General features: G+C 38.9%; 1 protein-coding gene across 2 annotated transcripts; it reads right to left on the bottom strand.

Annotated features, from left to right (window-relative positions):
- Positions 1–112: 112 nt before the first annotated feature.
- Positions 113–2933, bottom strand: LOC118275846 (pinin). 2 transcript variants are annotated; one of them, XM_035593945.2, is made up of 7 exons: positions 2714–2933; positions 2500–2637; positions 1868–2090; positions 1452–1746; positions 1275–1298; positions 630–899; positions 113–508 (listed from the first exon to the last, which is right to left on the bottom strand). In XM_035593945.2, the coding sequence occupies exons 1-7, from the start codon at positions 2839–2841 to the stop codon at positions 351–353; spliced, it is 1236 nt and encodes a 411-aa protein (XP_035449838.2). In that variant the 5' UTR covers positions 2842–2933; the 3' UTR covers positions 113–350. The 2 variants fall into 2 exon arrangements, with proteins under 2 accessions (XP_035449838.2, XP_035449839.2); XM_035593946.2 differs by lacking the exon at positions 1275–1298 and having other exon boundaries at positions 2714–2931.
- Positions 2934–18542: the final 15609 nt, after the last annotated feature.

Below are 18542 nucleotides of genomic sequence, written 5' to 3'. Positions count from 1 at the left end.
AATTTTAAAACCACACATTCTGACAGACACTTTAGTAATTAACATTCATGAATATTGGAAGAACAGTTGTACCAAACAATTTACCGGGCTATTACATACAACAAATAACAAGTCACAGAATGATATTTTAATAAAGTTGTACCAATTTGTCAGGGAATTTATTCCTACATTAATGTAAGGGAAACAGAACCTGCTGTCTGTATTTTATCAATTTCAATAATGTTACTAAAATATTCTTCACACCCACACTTAAGATACATCACACAGCAATACAGGGTAAGCAGAACTGTTCTCAAACTTGGTGACACCGTAATATAATTTGGTGCAGAGTTATCGGGTGACCAGCCCAGTTACGAATGGTTCTCGGTGTCAACTGAGGCTTGCGTGTCATTGAGTGTGGTCTCCAGAGATATTTGGCTGGCTTCGTTGGCTGGCTCTGCTTCCATACTTGTGTTCTGCTCTATTGAAGTGTCTGCTTTAGTTGTTTCTTCTTTTACATTTTCTATTTCTGTAACAACAATCATTAATGACAATCAAAAATTATGTTTTCACAAATGTGTCATTGTTACTTAGTTAAAAAATATTTTCCAAGTGTTGAAATTTTTGCTGTTTAAAAATATTATATTTACCCATGGGTTCCTGAGCCTCTGGCTGTTCCACCTTTGAGTCCTCTTCATGTCTGTCATCTCCATCACTGTCTTCTTTCTCGTCAGCATCTGCTGCAAATTTATCTCGTTTCTTCTTCTCATCCTTATTTACCATATCTACGTCTTTCTGCTCGTCTCCTTCGTGATGGTCAGGGTCATTCTCCTTGGTGCCAGGTCCTCGAGCTCGGAGACAGCGGTGCTCTATTCGTTGAAGTTCTTCTTGTAGCTCTTGACGTTTCTTCACCATGCATTCTGGAAACAGGTAAGATTATGTTAAAATTACAATAACTTGACGTAAGTTCTTACAAAGCAAATACAATCATTCTGTCACAACAAAACATTGATTCATGAGCTATTTGCAATGGGTGACGAATTTAACATACAGAAGTTTTAAAACATAGAAGAACTACAGTTCACGTCACATTCCTGAGATAATTAAGAAACAGGCGGATGGTAATGCCAGCTGTAATACAATGTTATTGTGTGTTGCTGGGTATTTCAAGGCTTGATTTAATATGAAACCAAAAAATGAAATTAATTGTATCTCAATATCAAAGTACTACCTCTTTCATAGGTGCTGAAAGAAACTATGAATATAATTAAATGACTTCTTTTTTAGTTACTCACTGCGATATATTGGACCATATTTAGCTGTAAATTGTAAACAAATATGAGTTTGTTAATGTTTCAAACAAACAGCAATGAAGTGCCGAAATAAAATAATCATTTATACTCCTTACTTGTGAACAGTGCCACCTTAATTTCATATTATTATGTAAATATATAACAAACAAAATAACTCACTTTCATGATACTTCCTACTGGATTCCAGTTTCTCGGTGGCTTTTTCTGTCATTTTCTTGGGCAGCCAATAAACATGTGGTTTGGTCTTGGTCAGTATGAAGTTGGCTAAACTTTTCTGTGAAGTCTCCCACTTCTCAAACTCCTGGACTCGCGCCATTTTTGCTTCTAAAGCTTTGATAGTGGCCTTCTTGTGTTCCCGCTCAGCAAATAATGTCTTCCTTTCCTTCTGTTCCCTTTCCTTCTCTAGACGGGCTTGTTCTTCTATTTTACGTTCCACTTGCGCTTTTTTTTCTTCCTATGAATGAATAAAATGTATAATAATAAATAAATAAAGGAAATAGAAGTTGTAATGACTATTGAACAAGGCAGATTGGGTATTTTATGATATGATGACTTTTTATAATGAAGTCCCTCACCTTAGTCTGCAGCACTATTTCTTCCTGCTTGAATTTCTGTAGTGTTCCCAGGAGTGAGCCAAATATGCGTCTGTTGCGAGTCCTCGCCTGCTCATCATCACCCTGGGCCCGCAGTACATCAGCTCTAGTGGGCAGCTCTCGGCACACTGCTGAAGGTACTCGAGCCTTCTTATTGCCTGGCCCTTCATCCTCACCATCGCTATCATGGACCCGTGCTGATAACCTGGAAAGATTAAATAACATATTATAAACAAGCAGTAAATGCTAATTTGTAACTTAATAGTCTAGCGCTATTTTTATTAATTTTTCAAACTGTAATCTTATTAGGACAACTAACAACTGCAATGTGGAAAAGAACATTAATATCAGCAAATGACTACTTGATATTATTCATTAGAGAAGGCTCCAAATACAATACATACTACTATGCTATAGGTTCATGTGGTATTTTATATTGTATTGTGGTATTTTTTAATGATTGACTAAGTGTAGTTTGTAAACAAATAATTACGATGACGCGATTTTACAATGCGATTAATACACCACTTGTAACATTACGTAACTGAATATGCACGTACGCACTGACTGCAGCTGCCTGCAAGCAAGTTAGCCATAAAACATTACACACAAACCTGCTAAACACTGTTTTGGTCTCATGTTTACGCTTGTTATATTGTTCATCGTTTTTTGAATTACTTCCACCGTCTTGAAAAGCATTTCTTCCTCCTGTGCGATTGTTTCCTCTAGTATAGTCTCCAGCAGAGTTAAATCTATAAAATTGTGCTATACATTAGATACTAACATAAACATAAATCTATTAAAATTACATTCAAGGTGATTACTAACCTATCATTGAATCTTACGGTAGTTTGCACTATTTTTTTAATATTTTCATCTATTTTAAACAAGCTACTCTTTTCATTTTCTAGTTGAGCACGTAAAGTACTAAATGATACAGCTACTTCTGTCCCCATATTAATTAAAAATAATGAAAAAACACAATAATTATTTATCACTAGATTTTTAATTTGTCGCTTGCTATAAGCCACAGATACTAGAATGATTACGTTTTGTTTCGTTTCACTTGTCTTAATCTTGAATTCATTGCCAGGAATAAAAATCAATAAGAGATAATTCAATAACAATTTTAATATTGTTGATTCATTAAAAGAGTATTATTTATTATTTTATAAATTTTTACAGTGAAAAACTCATCATTTAAAATTAAATGAAAGATTTAGAATTTATAATGATGAGGCTGGTATTAATTTGCAATTTAGCTACTCGACAATAGATGTCGCTACAAGTCATATTCAGAGTTCATACTGTGCATTAATAAAATTTATGTTATACTGATTACGGAGCGAGTAATCTAAAAACCGTGTACGTTTGACAACATGGGGAATTTCTTGATTAGTGTTAAATTTGAAAAAAATCTGAAACTTATAAAAATTAATCTAGATCTTTTTTACAAATGTTACCTCTCTCAATTTTATGTTAATCTAATCCTAATGTAATCGGAAATCTCTTATTTTATTTAATATAGCAAACATTAAAATTAGGGATAAAACTATTTTAAATGGAAAAGATGACACTTAAGTATGTGTGCATTTTATGAAAACTCACACTGTAAAGCTTTATGCTTTCAAAAGTTTACCACAGATGTACTTATGTAGTGCCTAACTATTTTTTATATATGTAGGTATGTAGATTTGTGATTAGTCGACATTTATTTTATTTTCTTCGAAAATCTTACAGCTAGGATGCAGATAGTTGAGAAATATTGAAAGAAGGCCAATTACAAGTTTCCACAGGTAGAATTATAGTAGAATAAGAAACAGTGGACAGATAAGAAAAAAAAAAGAACTAAAGGCAGTTTGGCCATTATCTCGCCAGGTGGTAAGGGACGATGCGGCCTACGACGGAGCACGTCTGCCCATAAGCAACTCTTGCCTTGAAGATACCCAGGTTATGGTCTTGGTGGCTTTCGCGACTCTAGTCACTATGTTCTCCGGAGCTGCGGACTACCTAGCGGGTTTACCTGGGCTCCGGCTCGAAAAGCAGGAAAAGGAACTGGGTGGTTTTTAGTCAGTAAGAGTCTGACACTCCCTCTCGCCTCGCCCAAGGCGGGAGAAGTCATAAGATGATTTTCCACCCTCAAAAAAAAAAAATTCACTATGTTCTAGTAAAAAAGAAAATACCACGAAGCTTCAAAGGTGGGTACTGTTAGTAACTAAGTATTTCAGTTACCTTACTTATTATTACCTTCTATTATTTAGATAGATATTGGCGAAAGTTAAACAACCCCACATCACGTAAAGACAAATATTGTTGGTGCAAATTTTAGCATCCCTTGAATGATGTGATGTATTAAGTACATAGGTAGTTTCTTGTGCGGCAGGTGTCGCTAGCAGGAATTTAATTTCATGCGCGCTCGCGAACCCTGTCCGACTCCCAGGGCCTACGCAGTATCGCTTCATTGCCTGGCATCTTAATGAAAATTTAATTACGGATGATACATTTATAGACAGTTATTTCATATAATACAGGTACTTACAATAATTATGGGTACGTTCAACCATATATGAGAGTACCCATTGTATGTTATCACCCAATATCATTATGTCGCAAAAGACTATACCTACCTATAAACACTAGTTAACCAACGTAGTTGATCTTACAAACCAAGATGGCGAACATCAGTCATTGTAGGTAAGTCAAGTTGTGGTGAACAAACAGGAAGAAAAAAGTGGAAATACCCTGAAACAACGTTATTTAAGAATAGTGAGACATCTTTCATCAACCTCCCCAACATTTTAAGGAACCCGTAAGCTAAGACAGGTGACGTAACGATACTCTGGTTTCACCAACATACAAGTCACATGTACTGATGTAGCTAACAGTGTAAGAAAGGAATCAGCTTAACTTTTAGCAGTGATTCGCGAAAACGTCCATTAGGCACATCATTCAGAAATACCTACTGAGTAATGAAGTGAGTAAAAAATACCTAATAGTTAGATACATTATTAAGGCAATATTCTATGCCTAATTACCTATCTACTTGATATGTATTTAGCTTACACACAGATATGTAGCGTGTATCGTGTGCAATAAATAACAGATTAGTACCTACTGAGATATTTATATACAATGACTTTAGTAACGTCTGCATAAGTATAGGAACGTTAAACCTACAGATGAATCATAATTTTTATTCAAATTATCTCGTCTTGTAGGTACATTATTGTTACAGTAACTAGATACTTACTTACACTTATTCCGAAGAATAGACAGAAAAACAAGAAATAAAATAAAAAGAAAAATACTTTGCGCCACACTAGCATTTGTCGTGGGTGCATACACTTGAAACCCAGACCAGTAGCTTTGTTCTTCTCTATGCAAGTCATATCGACTCGGTCAAAAATTGTCGATGAACCCCAGTCGTGACAGTACCTACGTGAAATGTATCTAAAATGGCAACATTTGATTGCAGCATTATTTCACAACATTACTTAATGCTGTGTTATCAACACATATGTAGATAATGAAGCATTTGCAGCAGACACAATAATTTCCTAATTGCCCATGCAGTACTTAATGAAAGCATTTATTCAGGTGACTAACCGTTTTGCACACGTCGTCATATTGCAATCGGTAGTGATCGACAATCGACTGTTCTTGTTCTTGTGTGTTCTTCGTCGTGTGGGCGGCACTACAGCCGATGTTGTGTGTAGTGTGAGGGAACCGACCAACAAATCAATCAGCGCTGAGACCACTCAGCTATAACAGTTGCTATCACCTCTCCCCTCACTCGGATCCTCTGCTTTCCTCACAGATCGCGAGTACATCACGCTCCGTGGCGCGTGCATCCTTCCCTGCGCCGGCGCACTAACTATTATGAAAAAAGCAATTAGCTGAAATGTCCATACAGGGATGACACTTTCGACAAACTAATTAATAACATAATTGATGAAATACCGTGTTGCACTGTACCTGCTCGTTATATTCAACATTTTCCAAGTTATTTATCGTTAATGGGCTCCCGCAAACGATGGCGATAATATACGTAAATAAAGTAATGGAGTCGATGCCACATCACAATGAGCTATTACACTAATGTGATTGAAAATGTACGGAAACATCTCTCGGTGCGCGCGTAATGATTTACTTTGTTACACAACTGATATTATATTTAAATTGATTGCAGCCATTGCAGGCGGGTACAGAGACGTGGCATGTGTATTTAAATAATGAACATCGTAAACAAGTTTAGTTTCATTAAGTAAACATGTCATATTTATTTTTCCCTATGAGTATGGCGCCGTAAAATAAGCACGGGTAGACGTGACAGCCCTGCGGCGCAGGCGCAGCTCGGAGTGGTTTCGTCTCTAAATCCGTCGCGTTCGGCCGAGCGTTCACGCGTGATATGAAAAATGGTCGCCGCACTTACACGGGACACTCGCGCGCATCCCACGTCTGCTCCACGTTGATTTAAATTAAATATTTATTCTGCTCGCTTTGATCACATTCGAACTACATTATCGTTTAATTTCTCGTGAAACTACAATTTTCTAGAAATTGTCAAGTTTTAACAGTAAACAATTACGTAAAAGTTTTTAATAAAGTTACATTTCACTATGCACAATGCGCAATCTTCCTACCATCGCAGATGGTGAAAAAAATCACATTGATTGACATGATTACAAGAAAATTAAACGATCATCTTTGAACATATGGAAATGGTGTATAGGTTGGGTTCTGAAATGCAATAAGTATGTCATATAAGTTAATAATTAAATAATTCAGTTAAAACTTTCAATGCTTCCTTGAGACCCCATAGCCACCAGACCTTACTCTAGAAGAACGACCTTTTACGAGTCTTGCGTATTGCTACGCGTTAGCTACGCGTAGAGGACCTACTACGCGCTACGACGCTCGTAGCAATTGGCTACGTGCGTAGCACTTCACGCACCAGTGAATTTAATTTAATTTATGCCTTTACAGTGTCATGTATTACTTTTCAATTATAATGTAATGATAGTAATTGTGTTTCAGTACAAATTTATTAATTATATTTAAATATTATTAAATTAGTTGTGATTGCACTTGCGTACGCGCATGTACAGTGTGTTTTAGTTGTTTGTGTACGATCACACATTTTTGTGTCTGCGGCGGCCACGCTTGGCTCCCGTAATTGATGGTGACCATGTTCCCAGTGCTGTAGTGGTGTGTAGTGGTGTACCCGCGCCGGCTATTTGTAGATCAAAACAAAGGAGACGCTGAAACTTCCGGTTCTTGTATTTTATGCCACTCTAATGATTGAAATAATTGTGACGTCATTGTGAGAGTTTGATTTTGGTTTAAGGAATGAAGATTTTTGATTTTAGCAGTCGAGATTCATTTCCCTTTATTACTCAAAGAAGAAATGCTGTGCAAGGATCCGAAAAATGATAATTAGAATTGGCTGTGTATAAAAGATACTGACGAGATATAGCGCCGTGTCTAGCTGAAGTAAGAAGTTGTCTAAGCACTACTACAGCTTGTAATAAAGCAGCTACAGCTGTTTGCCCAAATAATTAGCAACAAGATAGGACAGGTCTCGAAATGAATCAGGCGCGGCTCGCGATCAAAGCGCTGCGCAGACGCAGTCGCCATTACAACGGTTCTTGCAAAAAGAGGTTCGCCATCTTGTTGTCCGCCGGCACTCGGCTGTCAGTCGGCACGACGTATTTGGCGGAACAGAGCATGCGCACGCGCACCATGCCCAGCTAATAAAACGCTTATGCTGATTAATTGCGACGCACATTACGAATAGCTCCGTCTGTCTGTCACGGTTTGTCTGTTAATATGTTTAGGGCGACATCGCGACACGGCGACGCTGAAAATGAAAAAATGCGCCAAGAACGGGCGCAGAACTAAAATGTTTTAGTGCGGCAAGTGAGGCGTGCCGCGGAACGGAACGTATTTTTAATTTAAGTCTACCGGAACGAATTAAATAAATCTTTCGAGTGTAAAACAGAAATTAAATAGTTATAAATACCTCCGTAATGCAATGACTAATTGTGTTTATTTCTCGGAGAATTCTCTCGAGCATTTTTTGATTAATTTCGCTTCACGCTCCCATTGTTTTCACAGTTGCTGAAATGATGTACTCTAAAGAAATGACCAGTTGGTCAGATACACATGTGCTCACAGATTTATTCTTATGTCTTTACTTATCCATATTTTATGAAAAAAGGTCAAAACCATTATAACTCTGCTAAGTAACAATGTAAAAGACTACATGGAGTGCAGTAATCCAGGTCTGCACCAGTCCTCACGAGTGACTCTCCAACCAGCGATACTCCAGCAGCTACAAAGGCGCCGCTCACTGCTCACTGCTCGCGTGTGACTCGGTGTGACAACCACGTACATCTCGCAATAACTTTGGATCGCAATGAGCCATCCGGCGACCAGGTACGCTACATGTGGCGGTAACAAGGTGTAACTGCGCACACGCAAATGGTTCGCAGCCAATCGCAGCGAGTCGTGGCGGGCCGCGCGACTGTGGCCGCGGCCGCGCGCTGCACGCACTTAGCGAGCTAATTGGACGTGGTGGCTCATTGTGGCCATCATAGTTGGCCGTGCATCTAATTTATGATTGCAACATTAATTTTTATTCAAGTGGCTAGCAGCTCGTAGTTAGCGGTGAAAAATTGTTGGTGAATGACGGTTAAATTGCCTATAGCTCCTGCTTTCTGTGAATGAATCTCTAACATTGATCACATCATCATTTGGAACTGATAGCAATTGCTACTAAAAGGTCTGATTTTCTTAACATTGTACTAATTATAAAGGTTTGTTTGTTTTTATAACAAAGAGTTTTAAAATACTACAGTTACATAATTATATGTATAAAGCCACAGATTTCTATCGAAGCTAGAGTTGTTAAGTTTCCGTAGTTTACGTCTCTTTCTCTGTTCACGTAATAAACTTCACTTATCTGGAAAACAGGAATAAACGTCCCGTACCCAATTACATTTTGGCAAGAGCTCAGCGTGTTAATAAATCAGCTGGGCGCACGTCAACGTCTGCGGCGGTTCCGTGTACGCCGCGCGATCACGCGACTTGAAAGGACTGTCGTTCTTAGAAGAAACGGTTGAGCGGGCGCGGTTCCACGCGGCTGCAACCCGCTAGATCTAGTGTGTTTGTAGCTTTATTTATATTTTACTCATGATGTGATTATTTTATGTTTAGTATTGATAAATTACTTGATCTTTTTACTTTGAGTATAATTATGATAGCTTTAATAGGTAGTTCATAGTTTTTTATAAGTTTAGATTGAAAATTGAATACTTTTTTACACAATAATGTAATGTGGTTTTATTGCATTTTTAATTTATTTTTAATAAGATATGTATAATTAAAGTGGTAAACAGCTATTCGCTGCAATATAGTTCCTATATCGGTCTGTTGATGCGTTTGAAGTGACGCGTCGTAAATCTGCCAGGCAGCGACGCGGCCCGCGGCGACACTAAAATCAACCACCAAACAGGGCGCAGTGGAGCGCACACCGTGTCACCCGGCGTACACAAGCGTACACAGGCGTACACTAGTACACATGTACACTATGTTACAGTGGTGCTGGTATACTCATGGTAACTAGAGGAAGCAAGCTACAAGCTGCGTGAAACTGTTACTGTTTGACGTTGTTGCTGTATACGATGAAGGCGCTGCCGGAGACGTGAGGTTACAATACTCATACTAGAAACAAAGGAAAATCGTTATATCACACAAAGGCAAAAATCATTTAAACCATTCAAATTGGACTTAATTCTAATTTTACGTAACAAATAGTAATAACAATAGCGAAACAAACATGACGGAGCTGTGTTTATTTGACAATACATTTTACGTTAATTAACAATTACTCGGTAATGGTATATACGAAGTACTGAATTCACAGGAAGGTTGTTCGTGTCAGTGTGGCTGAAGCTTCCAGAATGTAGGAACGCGATCATTCTGTGAACTGTTATTACACTACGATGATAGTTGTCTCGAACAATAAATTGCAGCTAATAAATAGTTTTACAGGATGTTTAACTTTTTTGGCAAAATCTAAAGATTTTGAGTTAAAAATGAAATTTCCATGAATAAATATGACGAAAATTGAACTCACAAATTCAAAGATTCATTAAAAAAACGTACATCCTAGAAGAACATGTAGCAAAATAAAAAAAAATACAAGTGAGTAAATTAGCTTGTTAGTAAATTAGCGAATTAGACGCTAAGGCAGCGCACGCGCATGGGAGCGGTGGAGTGTGGTGGTCTGTAGTGGAGGGCGACGGCTCGCAGTGGAGTGCGCCGGCGCAGAGGCTGCCTGTCACCCTGTACCAAGCAACATTTATTTTTTTTATACTTACATGTAGCTAGAGTTTATTTAATTTGCCCTCCTTTTACAACTGCTATAACTATTGTGGTATGTTTAGAGAAAGATTTATAAATAAACTAGCGGACCCGACAGACGTTGTCCTGTCTACACGTCTTTAATTTGAAAATTTTAAACTTTTTTTAATAAGCTAAAACATTCTGGACCTTTTTGATGAAAATTGTTATTCAAATGTTATGACAATATCTAACGTCATTCATATTTGACACTGCGATGGTAGCGCCGTCTGTCGGATTCAATGTAAAACATTCCAAAATCAACAACTACTGATAAATTAAAAAATAATCAAAAAATCATTGTCCAGCGGACAAAATTGTGAATCTAAACCATTCTCAGATCCTCTTGAACACACACAAAAAGTTTCATCAAAATCCGTCTAGTCGTTTAAGAGGAGTTCAGTGACATACACACGTACAGAAGAATTATATATATAAAGATAAACTAGTACAACGTATGTAGCGCTACGGATTTTCTTGTAATTTGTAATTGTATCACATGTTTTCTGTTCCTAGATTATATACGTACTTATTGCATTTATCGTTTATATTGCTTTTCCTAATTCCATTCTAATTAAGCTGTAACGTTGTTGTATTTATGAAAATCGGAAACAGTGCTCAAGAAGTGAACATTTTTTCAGTCTGTAACTGAATACGTTCAGTGTGGCTGTGTACAGTCGCCGTCACTCAGCTAATGAACTTCACATGACGACTGTGACATCAGATACAGGGCACCACTTACAGGGCTGTCGCTGCACGGTACTTGGGTTTACAGGCTTAACGCGCGTTCTTATTTACAGGCTCTATAAGTACGTTGTTATTTAATTTCGTAATAGGTATTACAAACTGTCGAAGTGTTTTACAATAATTGTATTAACATTACAACTTAAGACGGGATATTTACCATGTTTATTCATGTCTATGAGTTTCCGATATTTCGGCACTGTTGCAAGCGCCATGATCATTTATAAACTGGAGTATATGCGGGTGGATGTTTATGAGCAGACAAATCGGTCTGCTCGGTAATGTTAGTGTTAGTGACCATGTCAGTTTAAAAACTAATAATTTTATTTATGAGACGATTTGGTCACCGTGTCTAAATATAGGCCCTGATAACACGTAGTTTTCATAAAAATATCATCGGTAACTACATCTGAAGTTCTTTTATCTGCTACGACAAATGTGGAAGATTGTATTATAGTCCTAGTACTCAAGTAGAATATTATGTATTATATGGAATTATTTGGCAATTCAAGCTTATCCTAGTTTTCCCTTTACTGGTAGCCCTGTGACGAACTCCTGCCCTGTATCTCGCGTGACAGTGGGAAGGGCGGCGCCTTTGACACGGACACCGCCGCGCAGCCGCGACATCTACCCACAGTTGTGACAGCGCGCCTCATGTGTTTGTGTGTATTATGTTGTGTAGGGAGGACTCAGGAGTGACGTGACAGCCCTCCGTCCTCCGCATTACACTTTGACATCCCGCTGTAACACGGAGATACATTATCCAATTGTAATGACGAGAAGTAACTTAAGGAACTTTGTATTTTAACGAAAAAGGTTTTCTTTCCAATGATGTACAATGCATTTTTTGATGATTATACCTAATTATGATAATTGTAAACGTTACACTGTTGAAATATGGTTGTGTACCGGGGAGCTTTGCCTTTGGCATCATTTAAAAAACAAGACCAATCTACAATACTTTTACCTACTTATCATAAACAGAGTATGTAAGTGCGAATAATACTAGAACTATTTAGGTAAATACATATTATGATTAATGCTACTAGATGATGTAGGAAGTCATTAGTCCTGCACAATATAACGACAATAAACAGTTGAGGGACATTAGAAAGAATCGTTCCCCGCGTTTAATGAATTGCTTTCCATTAGCTGTCGCGTAGCGCGACCATTTACACACGAACAAAGACAGACGCTCGCTGCACACAAATTGATGATCTAATTATTGCTTTAGGCAACTGTTGGTTTAATTAAATATCTAATTAAAGGCACAGATACCATCGGCACTGCTTCCGTTGCTTTACGCCCTTCAAACCTGATCACACAAAAATCAACCTTAAAACCGCTGAGATTAAATTCAAAGTACAACATGTTTACACTCATCAACATCATTTCGTGTGTATTCAAATGAAAATGAACTCTATGTACTTGTAATAAAGTTCAGGTTATCGTGAAGTAATCTCCGTAAGGGGTAAGGTAGGCGGCCCGATTACCGTCAGCGGTGGAGCGTAACGCCCGCCGCTGAGATCTGAGGCGCACGGGAAGCGCCCGCGCATATTAATAGTGCGCGAGATACTGCGCAAGTGCGCAAGCGCATGCTCACTGTAATAATGTCATGAGTTTAGTATGGGGCGTGTAGTGGTCCTCAAACTAAATAGTAGGTGATGCAGAGCTACGTGGGGGACCACGTATACTCATGTAGCTGAATCAGTATTATGTATTTTGGGCTCCAAGTCACGAAATTCTTTATAACTACTGCTGAAAAATTATAAATTAAAAATGTAGATCACTAATTATTTCGGACATGTCAAAATACATGTCTTTAATCACATGGATGCTACAAAAATCCTAATAAAAATAAGTGCATCCCCCTTATACCTACTTTCGAAATAAGTTTCAAAATAAAAATATTCTAAAATTCACAACAACACATGAGATGTCTTTCTCTATGCCCCAAACGACACACACACACACATAAAGTACCTACCCACGTATATATCCTTCTCAAATTAGGTACGTAGTATCCACAACAATCACGTCCTAACACAACAGACAGGCTGTCACTCCGTGCACACACCACGGAGGAGTCACCCACAGAGGTTCCACTCAACTCCGCAAACTGGGAAGGTATTAAGTGCTACTAAGCGGGTTGGATCCTATCTACTAAGGAACTGATGCAAGATTCTAGAATGGACTTCGGCATTGAAGACGAATTAATCCCACATCTCCAAATTAGCAAATAGGGGGTTCCCTAAAAGATCCCTAAAATATCGGGCAATGCATTTGGATCTTATGTGGTGTTGGGTGTGGGTGTCCATGGCCGTTGCTGATTACTTACCAGGATCAGGTGACCCGTTCCATCCGGGAGTTAATGGAAAAAGTGTCTGGATCCGGATATTATAATATTTATGCAAGATATCTAAGCAGCTGAATTTCTGTCCCAAAGCAACACTTCTGCCGTTCCTGCTGTGGTGTAAGCAGAGTCCACATAAAAGCCAGGTGTTCTATGAATAGCGGGCAGTGGTCGCGGTCGGCGGCGCGCGACCACGCTGATTAAAACAATCGTGCGCACGCGCCGCCATGTCTGTTTGACATGCTATTTATACCTACCAGGTAGCCGGATGTTGTCACAGAGCTGTCATTGTGCCCAGCACTACACAACATCCAGTACATCACTACATCCACTACATCCACTACACAGTACACACTACTTTACCCCACCTCGTTAATGCTGAGGTGGGGTTACTGAGTGAGGATCCACTTAACGGATTTAGCAACTAGATTGTTGACTGGAAACTTCTACAATGCAGTCATATGTACCAGATACATACTTAAGATTGAGATGACATCTAAACTTGCAAAAATTATCCTGAAGCTTGGAAAAATGACCCCGAGTTCCTAACAAAATGAGAGCATATGTAACTGTAAAGCTAAACCTACTAGGTACTTATTTTCTACAAGAGCTTGTGATCTTTTGAGCAGCTGCTAAGCTAGGACTCTAGAAGGCCACTGGGTGAGCAGCTGAACAGCAGCATTGTTCCGTAGGTGCAGGCAGTGGCTGCAGCAATCCGCGCGCGCAGTGACCCGGCCCCCGCGCCCGCGCCGCACTAATCATGCAATGTGCACCAGACCAGAGGCTGTTATTACGAGAATAGGATTATTTCACTGGCAGATTACCATGACAAGCAAATACATGTGTCTAGAAGATCATAAAAGTAAATAAAACATCGCGATACAAATTGATTTAATATTGATAGGCACATGCCGATGCCCTCGGCTTCCTCCACCGTTGGAAGCCACGGTATGGCCGCGTCATGGTCTGTTCGCTGGGGAATGGATCTCTTGCCAATCACGGAGTACCTATATGTACTTCAGTAAACTTATATAATACACGATTGTTCTCGTAACTTCTACCGATTTGCAATATTCTGCCGTGAATATTATTAAAACTACTTATTAGAATATGGAAAGTTATAATAAAGTCTAAGAAATTTAATAATGGTAGCGCTTCTTGGATGATTGGATGCACTAAGAACTTAGTTAAGTACAACATGTACATGTTACGTGTTGATTTTGATAATGTACCGAATATTACCTATGTATATCTTCCATAGGTATAAGTAGGTAACCTGAAACTGCTCTTACTATGTATATCTGATTTTGTCAAAAGGTGATGAAGACATTCTTCCTCAGAATTTAATGTCTCTTGACGTCTACGTAAAGATGGAACAGTGCTATGTTACTACGTCAATATGTTTGTATCTACCTAAATCTTCATGTCAACAACTGTATTAAACTATATAAACTGCATCGCTTAATCGGCCATGATTTAACAAAGGAATGGGACCTAGTGTTGCCTACATCAACCTCATTAGATGGTAGTATGTAGCAAAGTGCTGAGAGTGCAGACAGGCACATAAAAATATTGAACCTGAAAGTTACAATCTCTCCACAGAGGTAATAAATAATGCGAGTAACGCCGCATGCAGATCTAGTCCGGTGTTAAACTATAAACTATGGAAACATAAAAAGCGTAAAGCTATCAGAGTGCGCGTGTTTTATATTTCGACATAAACAGCGGACATTAATTTGAAGGCGAGCGCGATATCTTCACGGGCCGATATCGGAATCTGTTACGTTCCGCACCACCTTTGCTAATCTGAACTAAACATTTAATTTTCGTGAAAAATGCAGCTTTAACGACAGCTATAAATATGAGCTATAGAAAAGATAAAAGCTGAACAATGCTGGGGGATTATAACCCGCGGCCGGGAGCGGGGGCTGACACAATCGAGTATTAACCACGCCGGCTGCGCGCGAACAATGCGCCTTATACGTTATTTATTAAGGTTATAACGTGCGCGGCCGCACCCACCGACACTCTTGTAATATTCTACGATATAATTTCATACAAACGAGCTTGTTATTGATATTTTATTCCTACTATATTTTTATTCATATTATATTTTGAGAAACTCTGACTCGATCACCTTCTCGACAACATTCAATGAAAAAAAAATTAAAAATATCTGACGCAGTGGACAAACACTGGAATGATAACTCTATATGTTACTTATACCCATAATACACATACTAAATAATATATTATGCATTCCTAGAAAATCTTCCCATGTTCATACATAATAATATAACAGCAATAATTGCTATATTGCATATAGAATAATTCAATATCACAATGATCACGGTGCCTGCTACACTTTCCGTCCACCCTGTAAAAATGGGTGCGGTCAGGCGACAGGCCTATGGCTCGAGGTATAAGGTTCACCAGTGCACACACATTACGTAACGTATACAATGGGTCCCTAACTCGCAGCGTGTTCAAACGAACTGCTTTCTAAAGAATAGGAAAGTTGAGAAAATCACTCGCGTTAACTAACTCTCTCACACCCGAGTCACATACCTCGGGCCGTTCATAAACCAATTACTTATCTTCAAGTTATTTAACATAAGGAAGTGCTCTTAATTTTAAGTTTATAATTAATGAAATTTTTATGTAATAATATATACCAAATTAATTAAAAATACGGGTTATGTAACTCTGGTAAACTATTTGAGAAAAGTTCTACTAGTTTCAAACCATACTGGGTCTCTTATTATTTGCCGTAATATAATTTAGAAAGAATAGTTAACACAAAGTATATAAATCTAATAGTGTAGGTACTTAAATGATATATTTTTAAGTGATTCTTACATGTTTGCGTACCTTCTTAATGTGATACAATAAAATTTCTAAAAATATGGTACTTGTGTCAGCTGCCGCCGGCGAGTACAACTCCAACTGACATGTTTGGTTTCTGAATCCTATTCAGTTGAATTACACAATATATTTTTATAGCATAAGATGCAAAAGTGCAATCGGATTGCCTGATGGTTAAGCGATGAAAAACGCCCGCAGACTACGGAGTACTAGAAGATTTAGAGATGCGTTGCAAACCCTTTTAAAATGGGAGTTCTTTCTTTTCTTATTGAGTTACATTTGTTTTCGACTAAAGGTGTGAACTCCGAGCCAGTTCGAACCAAGTCGTTATGTATTCCCCTACTTAGCACTCAATGTTCACAGTTTAACACTATGTACTTGGCGTACATAGGACATATTCTCAATTTACTAGAACATAGTAATGTGCGGTCATTAGTACGTTATTGTGAAGTGAAGCGAATCGGCACAGAGTCTTGTACGGCGGTAATTGTATCGGTTACTGAGTGGGTATGTGTGACTGTACCTAAGTGGGTACAAACACACGATAGATGAAGGTACCAAAGTGGGAGTATTTGTTACTTAGGTACTAAACTCTAGAATAATAGTGAAAGATACTAATTATTTCATATTAATTTAAGAAACTGTGCCATGCTTCGGCACGAATGGGCCGGCTTGACCGGAGTGATACCACGGCCTCACAGAAAACCGATGTGAAATAACGCTTCCGCTGTGTTTCGTTATGCAGCCTAGGCAGATAACGCACTTGTAACACCTCTGGTGTTTCAAGTGTCGATGAGCGGCGGCGATTGCTAACTATCACGTGATACGACAGCTTGTTTAAACCAGCTTATTACATAAAAAGATAAAAGTAATTTTAAAAGGTGAAGAGAAAAAGAGATTGAACGGGTTATGACAGCCCTGTCATGGATAAAAGTTGGCATGGAGGATTTTCAAAACTAGTAATTTGAATTTATTTTCTACTTTTTAATTATACAATTGCCATCGCTGCCTGCAGCCGCCTTGCTCCTGCCTCCCTCACAGCGCGGCATGAACCAGGACAAAGCCAATAGTTGTGCCCGTCGGCAGTCGGCACGTTTGTGCGCACCGCATCATTTGCTACCGCCAATTTGCTCCCATCCGCTGCGCCCGCGCACTCGGGCGGCGACTCAAAGCCCAAGCACAGTTTTTACACAAATAAGCGACATATTTGGGGTAATTAACAGAACACGCCCGGCGGCGGCGCGCGGCGTCGCTCGCTTTTTGTGGACATCATCACGACACGGAGCTGATGGATCTCATCTCTGACATATGTTCCCGAGCCGCGCACAGCTCGAGTTTTACAATTATTTCAAGAATTTTTCAGATTTAATTGGCTTTTGAGCGGCGTCCTTCTAAAATAATGTCTCGGTTTGTTTGTTAATGGCTGTGGGTAGAGAACAGGGATGGTACAATATATGTTGGTGGTGGGAGTCGTTGTATGTCACATAACAGCAATATATGAACAACTTAATGCAACATGCGTGTGTATCACGCAGGTAAGGGTGTTAGTGTATTTCAGGTTAAGAATGGTTGGAGTTTCTATAAATTTTAGTACGTAAGTAGATACTGCGCAAGCGCAGCTATCTCGTATGTTCGCGTAAATTAATGAACGTGCCAACATTAAATCATCTGGTACATGAAACGTTTACTGGTGCGCTTAGCATTTGAATTTTCAGCAACATATAGCCAACAATTAATTATGTTCTTATCAGATGAGAGTGCGCCCGCGCCGGCCGATAGCTCGGTACACTGCGAGTTCAATTGATTAATTGTGAACATGTTTCATAACGAGCAAGTTGAACGTAATTAAAACATGAACACGAGTAGCTCGCTGAACCTAACCGTTGTGTCGAGAATGTCGCCGTATCAGTGGCTCGCATCATTCTCAGTCACAGTACATTAGTTAGCAACACGAATTAACGAACATAAAAAATATCAATTACAAAGAGCGTACATAGTACATAGAGGTGTGTCGAATCCCAGCCGCATACATAGCGCGGCGCGTCGCTCCCACCAGCGCGGGCGCACCCTGCCTACTCGAGCGGCACGCATTTTCCTCGGCTCTCGTCTCGCTCGCTGCCCGAGCGCATCCGACCGAACGGGAAAACAGACATATTTCTCCTTCACATCATAATCTGAACTCAACCTTATTCAAATGAGGTATGGTTTAATTTTATCTGGCAAAATTAATGATGCATCAACACGCTTCAAATAGAACGCGACATGGAAAAAGGAAAGCGTTCGAAATGA

Source organism: Spodoptera frugiperda, chromosome 8, assembly GCF_023101765.2.
Source record: "Spodoptera frugiperda isolate SF20-4 chromosome 8, AGI-APGP_CSIRO_Sfru_2.0, whole genome shotgun sequence".
Classification (NCBI taxonomy): Eukaryota; Metazoa; Arthropoda; class Insecta; order Lepidoptera; family Noctuidae; genus Spodoptera; species Spodoptera frugiperda.
This window is presented reverse-complemented; position numbering and strand designations above follow the sequence as displayed.

What these genes read in the sequence shown, in the direction of transcription:
- LOC118275846 (XM_035593945.2), bottom strand. Translation starts at nt 2,841, where the DNA reads ATGGGGACAGAAGTAGCTGTATCATTTAGTACTTTACGTGCTCAACTA. An exon ending in ACCAAAACAGTGTTTAGCAG is followed by an intron (nt 2,091 to 2,499) that starts GTTTGTGTGTAA and finishes TAATCTTTCCAG; the next exon opens with GTTATCAGCACGGGTCCATG. An exon ending in CAGTAGGAAGTATCATGAAA is followed by an intron (nt 1,299 to 1,451) that starts GTGAGTTATTTT and finishes TACAATTTACAG; the next exon opens with CTAAATATGGTCCAATATAT.